The 18354-nt window shown below is 56.2% G+C and overlaps 1 protein-coding gene across 1 annotated transcript in view; it reads left to right on the top strand.

Annotated features, from left to right (window-relative positions):
* The window catches only part of CDH23 (cadherin-related 23), a 381871-nt gene that overhangs the window by 240918 nt on the left and 122599 nt on the right, over window positions 1-18354 (top strand). Inside the window, exons 19-23 of the mRNA XM_005882725.2 lie at window positions 1245-1361; window positions 4803-4915; window positions 6243-6350; window positions 16599-16818; window positions 17730-17882. Coding sequence (XP_005882787.1) covers window positions 1245-1361; window positions 4803-4915; window positions 6243-6350; window positions 16599-16818; window positions 17730-17882 — 711 coding nt within the window. The remainder of the gene's footprint in view (window positions 1-1244; window positions 1362-4802; window positions 4916-6242; window positions 6351-16598; window positions 16819-17729; window positions 17883-18354) is intronic.

The raw sequence follows: 18354 nt of genomic DNA, 5'->3' as shown, positions 1-18354 counted from the left end.
GAGTCGGAGTCAGCCGGGGGAATCGGGGGCAGCTGGGGAGTCGGAGGCAGCTGGGGGAGTCGGGGGCAGCTGGGGGAATGAGGGTTAGCTGGGGGAGTCGGGGCAGCTGGGGGAGTCAGGGTCAGCCAGGGGAGTCAGGGTCAGCTGGAGGACTGAGGGTCAGCTGGGGAAGTCGGGGGCAGCTGGGGGATTCGGGGCAGCTGGAGTTAGGGGTGACCTTCCTTGGCACCTCGGAGCCTTCTACAGAGAGCTTCCTGGAACCTCCCTGGTGTCTGATGACTTGCTCTGTGGGTACCAGATTGTACCCGGCCCACCCTCCCCCACCCCAGTCCCAGGCACCCCTGGAGGGAGTCACTGCTGAAGCGGCCCCTGCATTCCACCTCCCCTGACTCTGCCAAGGAGGGGCCTCCATCGGGCATGTACTCCTCCTCAGAGTTGAATGTGCTTGCTTAAAGTGGTGTGTCAGGGCCCACGTATCTGTCTCCTGCTTAGGGCAGGACTGAGTCAAATCCGAGGCCCCACAGCTACCTAGAAGGGCCCAGAATGACCTCCCTGTCCCTCAGCACCTGCCTGGCCCCTTACGCCCCCCGGGACCGTTGGTTCGTCAGCACAGTAGTAACCCCGGCTGCAGGTCAGTGAGCACTACCCGGCCAGGCCTGCGCCCTGCACGCTTTATCCGTGGGACCCTCACTGACAGCCCCACACATGGCTTCATGGTTAGACCCGTCTTACAGGGGGAAGCTGAGGCTCAGACAGGTTAAGGCACTTGGCAGAGGTCCCACCAGATTCCAGCCCAGAGATCCTCACACTGAACCTGCTCGCCCCTCTGCCAGAGCTGGCATTTGGGTGGCAGGAGGGCCCAGAAAGCCCTGGCCGGCTCGGCTGCAGGACAAGCCGCTCGCAGGGTCTGGCCAGGGCAGCTGGAGAGGCCGATACACTGCCCAGATTCCACCAAGAAAGAAATGAGGGTGAGGGCCTTAACTGGACAGTGAATAGAAAATAAAAACTCTAATAAATTCCCCTTGTGAACAAGATAAAACAAGACTGAAATGGAATATAATAAAGGTAGAATAATTTAATATGGAGCTTCATTTCTTTTTGACTCCAAGTCAAAGTTGGTCAATCTGAGTGTATTAATATGGTGACCAGCCAGGGAGGGGTTGGGGAAAGGCCATAGTGAGAGCAGATACCCCCCCCCCCCCTTTTTTTTCCCCCCCCCCCCGCCCCCGCTTGTCTCCCGGAAGGAGCCACGGTGCTGATCCTGAATGCCACGGACCTGGACCGCTCCCGGGAGTACGGCCAGGAGTCCATCATCTACTCCTTGGAGGGCTCCTCCCAGTTCCGGATCGGCGCCCGCTCAGGTGAGCCCCACACTCTCATCTTCTGCACCTCAGGTGACCCAGGACCTGCCTCTGGGTCAGGGCCTCCTCCCTTTCACAGGAAGCCCATGTTTCACAGGAAAACAGCTTTGAGCACCTGGTTTCATCCCTGAAATAGTCATTTGAGTGAGATGATGGATCTTAACAAAAAAGTCACAACATGAATTTACCCACTGGAGAATGCCTTCCAGGGTTGAAGAATCCTGTCATGTTTAAAATGTGTTCCATTTTACATGGCGTTCTTCAGGGACACCTTTCTTCAAGCCTAGGTGTTCCCCTCCCTCAGCTGCCGACCTCATTTTTCAGTCCTGGCTCCTTTTCCTAACAGTGGGGGTGCCTCGGTTTCCCCACCTAAAAATGAGGATGATCATATGAGGGCTGTTGTGTGAGCTCAGTGAGTCATTGGGGAACACTTAGAGTAGTCCCTCACATAGTGAGTGCTAACAAAATTAGGTGATTATCATTATTCTTTTGTTCTTTTCACCCAGGGGCCCATATCCCTGGCTCTGCTCAGCCCATGTAACACTCCTTCCTTCTTCATTTCTCTGCTCCTTGAAGCTGGAAAGGAAGGGCTTCAGAAAAAAGCAATGAGACCCCAGGCTTTTCATCCAGAAGCTGGGATGGACTATGAGGCCCCTGGACATTCATTCATATATTTACTCAGATATCAATGGACATCTGCAGTGTTGTGCTAGGTGCTGGGGTACAGAATGGAATGGAACATGGCCCTGTCCTCATAGGGTTCTAAGTCAGCTTAGTGGGCATACAGGGCATTCCATTTCTAAGTGCCCATTTCTGTATCAGGTAAGGGAACTGTAGATGCTAAACAAGCAAACCTTGAAATCTCAGTGGCTTAACACAATAGAAATTCTCACTCCACAGCAGCCCAGTGTTGTGCTCAGTGGCAAGCCTACCACACAATGATGCTGGGACCCAGGCCCCTTCCATGTTGTGGCTCCAAAGTCACTACAGAAGGGAAAAGAGAGCGTAGAGTATTGTGTAGGGAGATGCTTATGGGCCAAGCCTAGCGGCGACATACATCACTTGTCCCACATCCTATTGGCCAGAACCAGGGAGCGGCCTGCCTAGATGCAGGGAAGGCTAGGAAACGCAGTGCCTGGCCTGACAGCCACTTTGCAGCAATCATTCTAGCCTGGGAAGCGAGCGAGATTCTTTGAACACTGGCCATCCCTGCCGGAGGTGTTCAGGGGCTAGTGGGGCATTTAGTCTTCCTGTCACCACGCCTTCCTGATTGAAGTCTGCCTTCAATCTCTTTGGTCCCCTATTCCTGGGAGCTTGGGGAGCAGATGGCTGGTTGAAATGTGTACAGAGACTGAACACATTCAAGGCCATCCTGAGCCTCTCTCTCCCCCTCTGACATACGGAGGCCTTTCTCCCTGCTCTCAGAAGCTTCCGCCCTTAGTGAGCCCACATTTCCGGGGATGGGGAGGGGGCACTCAGAATAATCTCATTAACATGGACAAGTGCTCAGCACTGTTGCCAGTGCTCTGACTCGCATCATCCCATTTCACTTTCTTCACCACTCTGCCAGGCAGGCGCTAGCATTCTCCCCATTTTCCAGGTGAGGAAACTGAGGCACAGGAGAGGTTAACTTGCCTGAGGACCTGCAGAGCCTGAACTTCCGACTCCGGAGCCCAGACGTTAACTGCTACCTTACAGAAAGCCACGTTAGAGCTTCATGCTGCCGCCCAGATACCGATTGCACTCGCTGACCTTTCAGCGCCCGCCCTGCCTCCACAGTCAGGGACCCCAGCTCCACCCCCCGGGCTTTCAGTAATGACAGGGACATTTTCTTGCTGCCTTCACACGGCTCCTTTCTCTCTGAAGGTGTAAACGTTTTCCTCTTACCTCTTCGGTCAAATTAGCCAAGCCTGCTCCACCAAGGTGGCCTTAATTGGATCTAATTTCCCAGACAGGAAGAGCCATCTATCATGGCGACAAGTTCATGTTTAAAACTTTTTAGAGATTAATTTCTTCCTCGCCCTGCCAATTAATCGACACCACCCCACCAAGGATCGTGTCTAGGCAGGCAGACCTTGGCCAGTCTTTCATTCCAGGCCTCAGCACCTTCGCTGCCCTGTCCCTCACCCCCAGCTGCCTTCTCAGCCCTGCGCAGGCCAGCATGGAAGGGAGGGAAGTATGACAGTGGAAGGGGTCCCAGTGACCATCTGGCCCAGCTCCCTTGTTTCATGATAAGATAAAACGAGCACAGAGAAGTTAAGTAACTTGCTTCAAGTCGCACAGCTCAGGCAGTGGGGATAGAAATATGGATAGCACACAGTCTCTACCCTTGGAGAATTCTCACAGTCTATTGGAAGAAAACCAGCACTTTCTGAGTGTCGGGAGCTTCACCTATAATTAATCCTCACAACAGCTCTGATCCAAAGGCCTACTAATCGCCATCTCACAGATGAGAAGACGGAGGTTTGGAGAAATTAAGTAACTTTCCCAAGGCCAAGCATCTGGGAAGGGCCATCATCAGATTCAAATCTGGGTCTCACTGTCCTCAGAGCATAAGCTCTTTCCCATGCCTGTGCGAGATGGCAAGTGGCCCGTGTGCTGAAGCCGGCTGGTACTGGCTCACTCCTGCCCTGATAGCCTATTGTATGCACCTCTCCCCAATTCCATGTTCAATGCCATCAAGTTGGTCATTTACAAAGGGGCCTGGTGGGGATGTTTACACCATGGCAATGGGCAGATGCCTCTTTTTCTTTTGGTGACCTGGTTGTCAAATAGTTACCAGCACACAACTACCAAGGTGACTGCCATATTTTTGTGAGACCAAAATACAAAGAAAAGGCAAAAACAGCTGACAAAAGCTGTGGTCTATTGTTAATGTTTATCTTTAATAGAATAATTAGTTTATATGCTAAATAAATTTCAAGGCAATGTAACTATGTTACAGGCAATTAAGGAAATGATTTTATAGCTACGAATTCTCAGTGCCCTGTAGGTTGAACTGTCTGGTGATGAGGGACAGTTGGGAAATGTGTGAAGCTCTCGATGTGTTGGAAGTCTAATGAGGGGTCCCTGGTGTCTGAGCTCGAAGCCAGATGGCCCTTCTGCCCTGTTTTCCAGCCACCAGCCCCAGAGTTGGCCTTGATTTTCCCACATTTGAAAATACCTCCTCCTCATGGAGTTATATTGCCCAGCTTTGGGGTTCCAGTTCCCAAGGTGTGAGTGCTCTCCCCTCCCTCCGTGAGCACCATCTCACCACCCCCAGCATATATGCACACATGCACGCACACTGCCAGCTCATTTGATCTTCCAAGCACCTCTCTTTCATACTCTCCCTCACTCTATTTTCCCCTCTCTCCCTCTTCCTTTCCTTGCTCTTCCCTCCCTCCCCAATCTCTCCCTGGCCCACCCAAACCCTCTCTCCTGCACCGCTCTCTCCTGCAGGTGAACTCACCACCACCTCCCTGCTGGACCGTGAGACCAAGTCTGAATACATCCTCATCGTACGAGCAGTGGATGGAGGCGTGGGCCACAACCAGAAAACTGGCATCGCCACTGTGAGTGCCCACCCCTCCTGCGCCCCCCAGCTCCTCGCTTGCCATCCAGGCCACTGCCCCCAGCTCTTCTTCAGGCTACACCTCTAGGCCCCTAGGCACTTTGTCCTGAGGTAGCGTGAGGCACCATGGGAGTGGAGTGAGGGTGGCTACCAACTAGATGTCAATCACCAACTTGCTGTCAGCCAAGGTCAGCCCTGCAGCCACCACGTCTGTGGGAAGAAAGGCATTCCCACCTGGGACAAGGGGGCACTGGGAGGAACAAATATTTTCTCCTCTGCCCCTAAAAGACCAGCTGGCCAGGTAGGAGAAGGTAGGTGACCCACAGGCCCCTCCCAATGGGCTTCTAGAGGAGCAGGTATTTCTCTGAGTGGCTCAGAGCCAGAAGCAGGGCCCTTAGAGGGTCCCTGGGGCTTGCACCACCCCACCCCTAACCCTGAGACGTGAGCAAGTAGGACCCATGAGGGGCCAGAGCCCCATGCAAGGCCTTGTACCCCACCAAGGTGGGCAGGAAGCTAGAGGAAGGACGGTTGAGGGTCCTGACTGAGCTCTGGCTGCAGAAGAGAATGGGGGAGCGGGAAGCAGCAAGCGCCTGTGGGAGAGGAAGCAGGAAGGCCGCTGCCAGGTGATCCCGTCACCTGCCCCCCGTGATCTTTATGTGCTTCCTTTGACTCTCCCTCAGGACCCTCCCCTGACCTCTCCCCATGGCCCTCCCCCCACCCACAGCAGCTGCCCCAGCCACTGCCCCCAGCCTTGCCCAGCCAGAGAGGCTGGGGTTGGTATTGGTTGGCCAGGGACTTGGCAGAAAAGTCCCCAGTGCCTTATTCAGCCACGGGAGGCCCCTGCTAATAGGATTCCGAGCTCCATAAATAATTTACCTGGTGACAGGTGAGCCGGGAAATTGCTTGGCTTATAGCTGAGACTGACTTGGACGCTCAAGGGATCCTAGTAGATGCCCATCCTAAACCTCCCCTACCCTGTCAGTCACCTTTAGTCCAGACCAGGGGTGGGTGGGACAAGTTCCAGGTCACAGGAGGGATTTTAGGGGTTATCTCCTCTGTTCCTCTGCCTCCTGATGGGGCAGCACCTAACCCCTCGGAAGGTCCTGCTTCCCCCTGCCACGCCCTGACGTGGTGGAATTAATGCCCAGGCCCTGACCTGGTGGAATTAATGCCCAGGCCCTGACCTGGTGGAATTAATGCCCAGGCCCTGACCTGGTGGGATTAATGCCAAGATGCTCCACAGGCATCTGAATGTGTTCCCCTCCCTGGGCACTGTCCTGGTGCAGCCCAGCTAGGTGCACCCCACAGCGCCCCTTGTGGCTTCACAGGTCAACATCACCCTCCTGGACATCAACGACAACCACCCCACCTGGAAGGACGCTCCCTACTACATCAACCTGGTGGAGATGACCCCTCCAGACTCTGATGTGACCACGGTACGTGGTGGTGGGACAGCGGAACTCCTGGTCTGCCCTGCCCAGGGGTGTCCACCCTTCCCGCATGAGCTCTGTGGGCCTGCCCATGGGGCTGATGGATTCATGTTTCCTCTGCGCCAGCTCTTGGAGCGAAGTTCCTGGAGCTCTCTGCACGGTGAAAGGTAGTCTGAGGTCAGGGCACAGCCCTCACCCCGTTCTCGGGGACGTTGGGCTTCAGACTTGGTCCAAGGGAGTGCAGCATCCCAGGGCTGGTTCAGCTGGTAGCCACGCTTGCCCTGAGAGCCCAGGACTCTGGTGACAACCCAGCCCCCACCTCCCCTGGCGAGGCACAGGTCCCTCCCTCAAATTGCACAAGCTTCAGATCTGCCCTCAGCACCTTCACCGCTTCTGTCACCACAGCCACCAGTCAGCTGGCCCAGGGCGGCCCAGCAGGGGCTTCGAAGGTCACCCAGGGATCTGCTGGCATGGGGGTGTCAGGTCTGCACAGACCCCTGTGCCTGCTGTGAGCAGGGTGTGACTCGGGTGGGAAGGAGAGACAATGGCCAAAGTCTCGGGGCATCCACAATAGAGGTCCAGGGGAAGCTGAGGAAACTCAGGGACGAGCACCCCTCTTTGTTCCCCCCATACTTGTGCCCCGTTTGGTCTCATTTCGGGAGGCTTGTCCCCTGCCCCACAGCCCCACAGCCACCCGGTGATGGACGTGAACCTAACAGCTCATGGCAGCCCCATTTATCAAATGTCTGGATGTGCCAGGCGCTGTGCTGGGTTTTCTCATGAATCCTCTCTTATCCTCATGACAATTTCACGTGGCAGATGGATTCATTGCTACCATCGTACTATGGAGGACAGAGACTTAGAGTTTGAGGGGTTTGCCCAAGCTCCTAGAGCCAAGACTCAAACCCAGGTCTGTCTGACTTTGAACTACCCAGCTCAGCAGTCCTGCTGCCTCTGCTGGCTCAGGGGTGCCCTGGCAGGTGGTCCGGGTCCTGAGAACCTGGAGAACCCGGTGCGATGGGGGAGGGATGGTAACTGTCACATCCAGCAAGGCTGCCCCACCCGGAGCTCGAGCAACCTCGGGCTGCAGATGCCTAGCCTCCCTGCCCCCACTCTTCATCGATGAGAGAGAGAGAGAGAGAAAGAGAGAGAGAGAGAGAGAGAGAGAGAGAGAGAGAACGAACCAGCCATCACACCTTCCTATCCTCTTCTCTGTGTTTTCAAAATCTGAATGGTTCTCAACTGGTAGGCACATCCGAGAGAGAGAGAGAGAGAGAGAGAGAGAGAAAACGAACCAGCCATCACACCTTCCTATCCTCTTTTCTGTGTTTTCAACATTTGAATGGTTCTCAACTAGTGGGCACATCCCCTCCCAGAGAGTCCAGTAGATCAGGGGCAAGGAATCTGGGACATGTGGTTTTTCAAAGCCCTGGTGGGAGAGGGGATTCCTTTCAGCCCGGGCCAGGGTAGGACACCCTGACCCTGGGCCATTTCCAGGCTCTCTCTCTAGGACTCCACACCTGATGGGCTCTCTCTGCTGCCATCTCGTGGGCACTTGGGCTCTAGCCCTGGACAAGCCCAGCCAGGGACCCCAAGAGCTGGGGTTGGATGCCCACCTCTGAACACCTGAACTCTTACCTTTGCTTTATATTTCTGGGAATCTCCTCCCGCAGGGAATTGAGGGGCACGTGAGGGAGGTGTACCAGCCAAGGGTGCCGTTATCGAAGTCCACCTGCTGGGACTACACGGGGCCTTGGGCTTTTTGCAGATCTGGTCCCCAGGGGCCTTCTGTGGTCGCCAGCCTTTCCTCACATCCTTCTGAGCCCCGAGCAGGTATAGACAGTGGGCCCGGGGCCTGCTGCCCAGCAACTCCCCCCTCTCCAGGAAACCTCAACAAGCGCGCGGTGAGCACCTGCTGAGTGCCAGGCCCCGCACCCGGAGCCCAGGAAGCAGCACTGCTTCTGCTCTGCCCTCAGGGAGCTTCCTGACAGTCACACCCACCACTGGGCCCATCTCACCCTGTGGACGAGCCAGAGTCCCTGCCAGAGCCCTGTCACCTCTGGGGAGACAGGCACGGGAGCCCGCCCCTCAGCGCAGGACGGACATGCCCGTTGCTCCCCCAGCTCGGGCAGCCAGGGTGGGGCGCTTGGGCCTTTCAGTGACCCATGGCACTGAGACCTGAAAAAGAATGCAGTGGCTCAGAAGTCCCAAAGGGGAAGAGCCAAATCAGAATTAAAGCTTGTGTTAAACAGCTACCGAATGTTATGGCACTTTAGTAATTATGAAATTTAGTATTTGTAAAACTCATCACACAAAAAAAACCTCATTACATGTGAGGGCAAATTATCACTTAGATTTTCTAGAATTCTTAAGAATTTTCCAGAATTCTCTGGAATTTCCAGTTATGTGTAATGATTGCCAGGAAACCGGAAGTCAGAGAGGTCATACATTAATCGAGTTTGTCACAGCAAAATAATTTCAAAAGGAATAGTCATACAATTCTTTCAGCTGTCGTAGCTATGAGACATATGTGTGCGTATATATGTGGCATATGTTTTAATACCTTTGAGGGGCCCCCTGCTGAGGCCTCACAGTGACCCTGGGTGAGGTGGGGGCTGTTGCTGAAGTGTGAGGAGTCAGCTCCAGAGGTGGCGGGAGGCTGACCCACTTCCTGACTCATCTCCCACCACCCTCCTCACCCACCGCACCCCTCGCCCCAGCACTTACGCGGCCTCTCAGTGTCTGAACCCACTCAGCTCTTCCCACCTTGGAGCCTCTGCACAGCTCTTCCTCCCCCTCCCCACCCCTGCCAGAGTGCTCTTCCTCCTCTACTCCCCCAGCCCTGCTCTCTCCATGGCCGGCTTCTTCTCCTCCAGTCTCCCAGATGAAAATGCCACCTCCACAGAGAAGCCCTCCCTAACTACCCTGCCTAATGTAGCTCTGCCCCCCGTGTTTCTTTCAGAGCTGGTTCCCCAAACCTGTGTTTATTTGTTTGTTGGGTTCCTTGCTTATTAAGAGACAGTAGAGCACAGTGATTCAGTGAACAGCCTCTAGTACCAAAATGTCTAGACTCTCATTTTGGCCATGCCTCTTACTGGCTGTGTGACCTTGGGCAAGTGACTTAACCTCTCTGTGCTCCAGTCTCCTCATCTGGAGAATGGAGGTAGTGTCCCCACCTGAAAGAGTTGTAGTTCATACTTAATGAGCCAAAATACACAGGCACGTGGTGAGCGGTTGATAAATGGTAGCTATTGTCTCCATCATCTGCCTCCCCTGCTGGAATCACATCTGTCTTGTTCCCTGTTGAGCCCCTGTGCCAGGCACATTGTACGCGTTCACAGTATTTGCGAATGAAAGTTGTTGAAGGCCTTATTCACCTTTCTTCCCCCAGCTCTGCCAGGTCAGGTTGGGTCTTCTTTGTCAGAGAGAGACTAGCACATATGAACTGGGACTCTCCCAGTGCCCGCCCCCCCCCCAAGGGGGCACTGGCCCTGGCCCCTGAGGCAGGGGCCACCCCAATGACTTTCCAAGCTCCTGTGCAGGCAAGTGTGTGCCTGCGTCCCATGCCCTCGGAGTGGGCCAGGCCTGTGTCTGTGTGCACGTGTGCGCGCCGTGTCCGCTCGCGGGCAGGAGCGTGCAGAGTGGCTGCTCTGTTTGCAAGTGAGGTTTTGGCCGCACTCTCGCTCCTGGCTCCCGCGGGCTGCTTCAAGGACCTGGCTGATGGGCATTGATTTAGAGCCTTTCAAACCCTCCAGCAAAATAAAGGAGAGGAGAGCGGGAGAATTAGTCCCGTCAGGCCAGGAGAAAAATGACGAGCGTGAAATGGGAAATAAATGAGGGGAAAGCCGGAGAGTCCGCACAATCGCCCAGCAGGGAACCAGGGGTGTCACAGCCTGCCGCCCCGCCTGTGCCCCATCCCGCCTGGTGACCAGGGAATGGGCCCGCCCCCTACTCGTATCTCTCCAAAGCAGCTGCCCAGGTGCCCGCCCCCCGAGCACCTAGAGGTGGGGGAGGGGAAGAGAAGAGGAGCACCCTCCCCATGTGAACTTAGTGCATTCAGCAACAGGCTGCCGGCCTGGAGCAGGTTGTTTAACTGCCCCGTAGCCTCGGTTTCCCCACCAGAAACATGGGGATAAGGACTATCTCCCTCCTGTCATCGGAGAGAAAGTGTAGAAACGCAGGGCTCACTGGTCTCCTTTACCCGTCAGCAGGCTGCCTGCCTAGAAAGCCGCCCGGAGTGCTAGGAGCCCTGTCTCCTGTCAATGCAGGCGTGACTGGGTCCCTGTCATGGAGGCTGGGCAGACTGAGGCAGCATGCCCAGCACGGTGGGCTCCTCAGGCCTGGAGGGCTGCCCCCTTTGGGGCAGCAAGGCTGGGAAGGGAGGGGCTGGGCTGAGCAGTTGGGGATGGGAGCAGGGTTGCGTCCCCCTCTGAAGCAGAGAAGCCAGAGCGGCTCAGGGTCCTGTGCCAGCATCGGTCTCTCTCCCGGGCCTCCCAGGGCTCGGGGGCAGATGGGAGCTCTTGGCCACAGTGGCCCATCTGTCTGTTCTGGTCCGGTGGCCCCAGAGATGCCTCGGCTAGGGATTAAGCCAGAGGAGGGACAGATTCTGCTGCCAAAGCACAAAAGGCCCCACACTGAGGAAGATAAAGGAGCTGACGAGGCGGGGCTGTCATCGCCAAGTGTCCTGGAGTGAAAAATGACAGTGTCCTGATGCGGCCCCGGGGACTGCGGTCACCCCTGCCCCCACCTCCTTGTCCACCTCCTTGTCCACCTCCTTTCCACCTCCGGGGCTGCAGTGGCCCCTGTAGCACAAGGGCAGGGGCGAGCTGAAGAGTGGGCACCACTGCTTCCCTGGGGCCCTGGGGGGGCTGCTGGACAGCCCCAAGGCTGGTGCTGTGTGACCTTAAGTCTGGCTGTGCCTCTCTGAGTTCTGCTTTCCCCTCAGGGCAGGTAGATGGCTAAGAAGTTCCCTGCAGAGCAGGGGACGCGGGGCGTGGGGAGCTGGGAGAACAGGTTGTGTGTGGGGATGTGGTCCTAGGTCAGGACAGCACTGAGGCCAGCCAGTCCCTCCTTGGGGTGGGGATATAAGTGGGAACCAAGGGGGCTGGAAGGTTAAAGGGTCCAGAGTATCTGGGACTCCTGCCCCATGACACCCTCCCCCCCCACCCCCCCGGGGATGGCATTCCCTACCTGCAGGGCGCCAGCCCCATCCCTCCTCCAGCATCCCCTCCCCAGCCCCAGACTGTCCCAACTGGCTGGGACCCACCCTCCAGACTGGCTGGCTTGCCCATGGCTCCCTTCCCGTGCCCTGTCATTCTTGGTGTCACAGAGGCCTTATCCTTTTCAAAGTGCCCCATAATCCAAAGCTCCAAAGGAATGAAAAGAGGATTTGATGACGAGGAACCCAGTTCCCAAATCCAGGCTTACAAATCCTGCCAAAAGCTCAGCCTCGGGTTTCCAGCCCCTCCCAGCCTCACCCCGAACAAAGCTCCAAAGGAATGAAAAGAGGATTTGATGACGAGGAACCCAGTTCCCAAATCCAGGCTTACAAATCCTGCCAAAAGCTCAGCCTCGGGTTTCCAGCCTCACCCCGAATTCCATCATTATGGACTTCCTGGGGCCCCTGTCTTCCCAGAGCCCACACACCTGTTACCCCACATGTTCGGATGTCCTGGTAGTAAGGGGCCCAGAACCTCTTCCAGGCTAGGAGACTGGGAGCCTCGCTGGACCTCATCTGTGAAATGGGCATAATTATAGGTCTCCGCCTCACCAGGCTGTTGACAGTCCGTGGAGAGGGCCTGGCGTTTTAGAGACTGGGGGCCTCTGTGAGCTGTCCAGCCTCACCCCGAATTCCATCATTATGGACTTCCTGGGGCCCCTGTCTTCCCAGAGCCCACACACCTGTTACCCCACATGTTCGGATGTCCTGGTGGTAAGGGGCCCAGAACCTCTTCCAGGCTAGGAGACTCATCTGTGAAATGGGCATAATTATAGGTCTCCGCCTCACCAGGCTGTTGACAGTCCGTGGAGAGGGCCTGGCGTTTTAGAGACTGGGGGCCTCTGTGAGCTGGTGTGTGCTAGGTGTTGCCTTTAGGGTCAGAAGACCGAGGCCTAAGTGGGGAAAGGAGCTTCCCTAAGGCCCACACTGGGGTCAAAGACTCATCTGTGAAATGGGCATAATTATAGGTCTCCGCCTCACCAGGCTGTTGACAGTCTGTGGAGAGGGGCTGGCGTTTACGAGAGACTGGGGGCCTCTGTGAGCTGGTGTGTGTGCTAGGTGTTGCCTTTAGGGTCAGAAGACCGAGGCCTAAGTGGGGGACGGGGCTTACCTAAGGCCCACACTAGGGTTGAAGCCAAGGAGCCCAGGACTTCCACTGCTGATTCATCCTCTGACCTTCCCCCTCCCAAACCCCGTGGGCCTCCCTGCTCAAGCCAGGAGGGAGCCCCACTGCCTGACAGTCCAAGACAGGACACATCTGTGCCAGGCGTGGAGAGCCAGTGTTCTGAGAGACGGGGCTGGAAGACTTCCTGGAGGAGGAGGCGCTTGAGCTGGGTCTTGAAGGACACGTGGATTTGGAGAGGTGGAGGGACAGGACCAAAGGAGATGAACAAAGTCAGAAACAGAGGGAGGGGGGGAAAGAGGGAGGCAGAGAGAATCCTGGGAAGCAAGGTCAGAGAGTTTCTCGGGGCCTGATTATAGAGGTCTAGCCCCAAACCCCCAATACCCCAAGCCTGTAGGTGGTTCTAGAACACTGAGAAGGTTGGACGTGTGTAGTCCATGAGTCCTGCCTCCATGGGGCAGCCCCTCTCCTGTGCTTGCCTGTAAACGCCCAGGCAGCTTCACACGGTGGATGGGATTCTCCCCATTTTGTAAGAAACTTGGGAAACTCGCCCCAGTTCCTGTGGCCAAGAAGGGGTAGGGCCTAATGTTGAACCCAGCCCCTCGGCCTCCTGCGCCACCACCCTGCTGGTCAGGGAGGCCCTGAAGGTGCTGGTTCCAGGAGATGATGCCATTTTAGAAACCCAAAGGCCCTTACAATCAAGAGCGTGGGCTTTGGAGTCTGACCAGTAGGAATGTGGATCCCAGTCCCACTGCCTGTGTGCTGGGTGACTTGGAATAAGTGACAATCTCTCTGAGCCTCCGTTTTATCACCTGTGAAATGGGGATCATAACAGTACCTGCCTGGCTGAGCTGTAGGGATTCAGCCAGACACAGTGTAAAGCAGCCTGGCACTTCGACTGCGGGGAGTCTGTGGCAGCTGATGGGCTCATGCTGTGTCTACCTGAGAGACAGGATCCGGGGACAAAAGGTTAGCCTGATCCCATTCAGAAAAGACCGGGTGTTCGTCAAGATGCCAGAGTGGTAGCCTTGGCGATGCCCTGCAGGCCCACTGTGCCTCAGTTTCTTCATCTATAAAAGGAGATCAATAGTGTTCTTTGATGGGTTCCAGAGAGCATTAAGTCTCTCTAGCAGAATATTCTCCCCAAACTCCCAGCAGGGGGAGCCTCGATCCAGGGAACAGCAGCCAGTCCCGGAGGCGAAGTCCCCAGATAGGAGAGGTGGAGGGGAGAGCGGATGAGCCCTAAACCTGGTTCTCCAGGACTCACAGAGGAAGGAGAGGCCCCCGTTATCACCTGTGAAATGGGGATCATAACAGTACCTGCCTGGCTGAGCGTAGGGATTCAGCCAGACACAGTGGAAAGCAGCCCAGCACTTAGACTGCGGGGAGTCTGTGGCAGCTGATGGGCTCACGCCGTGTCTACGATGAGCGTTTATACCTGAGAGACGGGATCCGGGGGCAAAGGGTTAGCCTGATCCCATTCAGAAAAGACCAGGTGTTCGTCAGGTGAAATGGGGATCATAACAGTACCTGCCTGGCTGAGCTGTAGGGATTCAGCCAGACACAGTGTAAAGCAGCCTGGCACTTCGACTGCGGGGAGTCTGTGGCAGCTGATGGGCTCATGCTGTGTCTACCTGAGAGACAGGATCCGGGGACAAAAGGTTAGCCTGATCCCATTCAGAAAAGACCGGGTGTTCGTCAAGATAGAGTGGTAGAATACCCCAAGCCTGTAGGTGGTTCTAGAACACTGAGAAGGTTGGACGTGTGTAGTCCATGAGTCCTGCCTCCATGGGGCAGCCCCTCTCCTGTGCTTGCCTGTAAACGCCCAGGCAGCTTCACACGGTGGATGGGATTCTCCCCATTTTGTAAGAAACTTGGGAAACTCGCCCCAGTTCCTGTGGCCAAGAAGGGGTAGGGCCTAATGTTGAACCCAGCCCCTCGGCCTCCTGCGCCACCACCCTGCTGGTCAGGGAGGCCCTGAAGGTGCTGGTTCCAGGAGATGATGCCATTTTAGAAACCCAAAGGCCCTTACAATCAAGAGCGTGGGCTTTGGAGTCTGACCAGTAGGAATGTGGATCCCAGTCCCACTGCCTGTGTGCTGGGTGACTTGGAATAAGTGACAATCTCTCTGAGCCTCCGTTTTATCACCTGTGAAATGGGGATCATAACAGTACCTGCCTGGCTGAGCTGTAGGGATTCAGCCAGACACAGTGTAAAGCAGCCTGGCACTTCGACTGCGGGGAGTCTGTGGCAGCTGATGGGCTCATGCTGTGTCTACCTGAGAGACAGGATCCGGGGACAAAAGGTTAGCCTGATCCCATTCAGAAAAGACCGGGTGTTCGTCAAGATGCCAGAGTGGTAGCCTTGGCGATGCCCTGCAGGCCCACTGTGCCTCAGTTTCTTCATCTATAAAAGGAGATCAATAGTGTTCTTTGATGGGTTCCAGAGAGCATTAAGTCTCTCTAGCAGAATATTCTCCCCAAACTCCCAGCAGGGGGAGCCTCAATCCAGGGAACAGCAGCCAGTCCCCGAGGCGAAGTCCCCAGATCCAGATAGGAGAGGTGGAGGGGAGAGCGGATGAGCCCTAAACCTGGTTCTCCAGGACTCACAGAGGAAGGAGAGGCCCCCGAGCACAGCCTCTGAGTTCACAGAGGAGCTGGCTCAGAACCGTGAGAAGGTGGTTGAAGGACCTGGGAGAGTGTCATTTGGAAACGGTCTTCGGATGCAGGAAGAGGGTTCTAGCTTGAGGTGTGTGGTTCCCAGGCTCCCTCTACAACCTCAGCCGATAATGATTTCTGCTAGATGTGCAGAACATTCTCGAGGGGCTTAGAGCTGTGAGCAGAACAATCCAGAAGGAATGAGCCCTCCATCCAGGGAAGCATTCAAGCTGAGTCTGGACACCCTCTTGTCCAGCTTGCTGGTGTGAATTAGACCAGATGACCTTGACATTGCCTTTCGATCCTGAGAGCCTTGTCTTGACGCAAAGCTCTATTTTAGTTATTATTACATATTTATTTCAAATGTCTTGAATTCTCTTTCATAAAAATTTCAACATATCAGGGAAGGTCTTGAGTCAGGATCTCTCACAAGAACTGGAAGTGCAGCTGGGAAGAGTGTAGGGATTTGGGAGGAGGCTTGCAATGGCTTTTTCTCTTTTATTTTTTAAAAATATGTTTTAATTGATATTTTTAGATAGCGAGAGAGAGAGAGAGATAAAAACATTGATGAGAGAGACACACTGATCAGTTGCCTCCTGCACGCCCCCCAATCAGGATCAAGCCTGCCCTGACCAGGAACCGAACCCGGGACCTCTTGGCTCACCAGCCAGGCTCAATGACTTTTAAAAAAATCAAATCTTCGAATGACTTTTAAAAATGGCCCCTGATATCAACTTATTTTCATTGTTGTCTTACAAATCAAAACAAAGCAGAGGCGGGGGTCCTGGCAGCTGGGCGTTGTCTGTAGTTGAGCCCACACAATCTAGGGAGTCTGAGCAGGATCGGCTGCTCCGAGCCAGGGTCTCGGGGCTGGAGGGTGAGGGCGACTGCCACACACTGCAGGGTTTGGAGGGTCCGAGCCAGCTGCGGTGAACCTGTGGGCTTCCTACCTGGGAAAGCAGGGTTCAGAAGGGGGAAAGTTGTGGGGACTGGGCTCTTGTTCTAAAACATCCCTTCCCCACCCTACTCCCGGCCCCACTTGGAGCGTCTGGCACCTTCTAGCTCTGACATGCTGCCCCTTAGAGAACACCTGGCAGGGTGCGTTGGGGGCAGTGGCCCGGCCTGAGGCTCTCTGGGGGAGCAGGTATGTCCGGCTGGAGGTGAGCATAGGTCCATGGGAAGGAGGGGACACCTCTCGGGGGAGAAGCATCAGTCCTGGTGTCCCCACTCCTCACGCGGCCCCTCCCCTCCCTCAGGTGGTGGCCATCGACCTGGACGAGGGCCTGAACGGGCTGGTGTCCTACCGCATGCAGGTGGGCATGCCCCGCATGGACTTCCTCATCAACAGCAGCAGCGGCGTGGTGGTCACCACCACCGAGCTGGACCGAGAGCGCATCGCCCAGTACCAGCTGCGGGTGGTGGCCACCGACGCGGGCACGCCCACCAAGAGCTCCACCAGCACGCTCACCATCCGAGGTGAGAGCGCAGCTGCTCCTGCTGGGTGCTGAGCACATGGGCGGCGTGGGGAGCCTGCGTGTCCCCCTGCTGTCCACTGTCCAGGTGGGCACAGGCCACCCTGCCAATAGGGCCGCACCTGGAGCCATTCAGCACAGCAGAGCCTTCCCTTCTCCACCAAGTGGAAAAGCCAGCGAGCCACCCTCTCCCCACCTGGCCACGGCTCAGTGTCCCGGAGCCCAGGAGAGTGGGCGGCCTGGACCCACTGCCAAGGCCCCCTTCTTTGGTCCCGGCCACAGCAGAGAGGGCTTGGATGGGGCGGGGCCCTCGGGGTCAGGAACAGCCTGGGGAGGTGGCAGGGCCCTCTCTCCTTTGAGGGCCGAGTTTTTATTTGGAGATGCAAAGGGACCCTTCCCCTCCCGCGTGCCTGGAACCTCCATGGACAGGGGTCACCCTGGGAGGAGGGCAGCTGGGATTCCCAGCCCTGAGACTCCCCCTCCCCTCGGCCCTCTCCATCATGCCCGCAGTCTCCGCCCTCTACCGGGGTGGGGCCGAGGAGGGCCACTATTCTCACCCACTCCGGCAGCATCTTTAATTTTCACAACAGAACTGGTACATTGGCATGAGCTGTTGCCAGAGGGCCAGGAATAGCCCTGAAATAAGTGTCGAGTGTAATGGGCAAGAGGTGGCCTGCTCCCTGGGACACCATGAGCAGCAGCCCCGGGGGACAGGGACTGCCGGAGGGTGTGGGGTTCTGGTCAGCTCTGTCCTGGCCCAGCCAGCGCGGGGCCCTCGGCTCACGACTCACAACTGGGAGGTACTGACTCCTAGGAAACCCATTTCCCATCGGCCTGTGGTGTGAGCCATGCCTTGGAGATGGGTGGGCTGGCACAGCAGCCAGGTCCAGCCCCCTGTGCCGACTCTGCCCACAGTGCTGGACGTGAACGATGAGACGCCCACCTTCTTCCCGGCCGTGTACAACGTCTCCGTGTCCGAGGACGTGCCGCGGGATTTCCGCGTGGTCTGGCTGAACTGCACCGACAACGACGTGGGCCTCAACGCTGAGCTCAGCTACTTCATCACAGGTGCGGCCCTGCCACCGCCTCCCAGGTGTTCTGCCTGCTGGGCTGGGGCCAGGGGAGGGGGAAGAGACCCCAGCTGGCCATCGGGTAAGCCCCTGCTAGAGCCTCCCTGAGGATTTGCTCTTGGCTTTGCCCAAGGGCTTTGGAGCTGGGTCCCCAGGGGCCTCCTGAATCTCATAGGGGTGAGAGGACTTACCAAGGTTCAGTCTAGAGCAGGGGTGGGCAAACTTTTTGACTCAAGGGCCACAATGGGTTCTTAAACTGGACCAGAGGGCCGGAACAAAAGCATGGATGGAGTGTTTGTGTGAACTAATATAAATTCAAAGTAAACATCATTACAAAAAAGGGTACGGTTTTTTTTTTTTTTAGTTTTATTCATTTCAAACGGACCGGATCCAGCCCGCAGGCCGTAGTTTGCCCACGGCTGGGTTAGACCATAGGCCCATGCACCAAAGGGTCACGGGTTCAAATGTTA

This window comes from Myotis brandtii, unplaced genomic scaffold (assembly GCF_000412655.1).
Source record: "Myotis brandtii unplaced genomic scaffold, ASM41265v1 scaffold735, whole genome shotgun sequence".
Classification (NCBI taxonomy): domain Eukaryota; kingdom Metazoa; phylum Chordata; class Mammalia; order Chiroptera; family Vespertilionidae; genus Myotis; species Myotis brandtii.
This window is presented reverse-complemented; position numbering and strand designations above follow the sequence as displayed.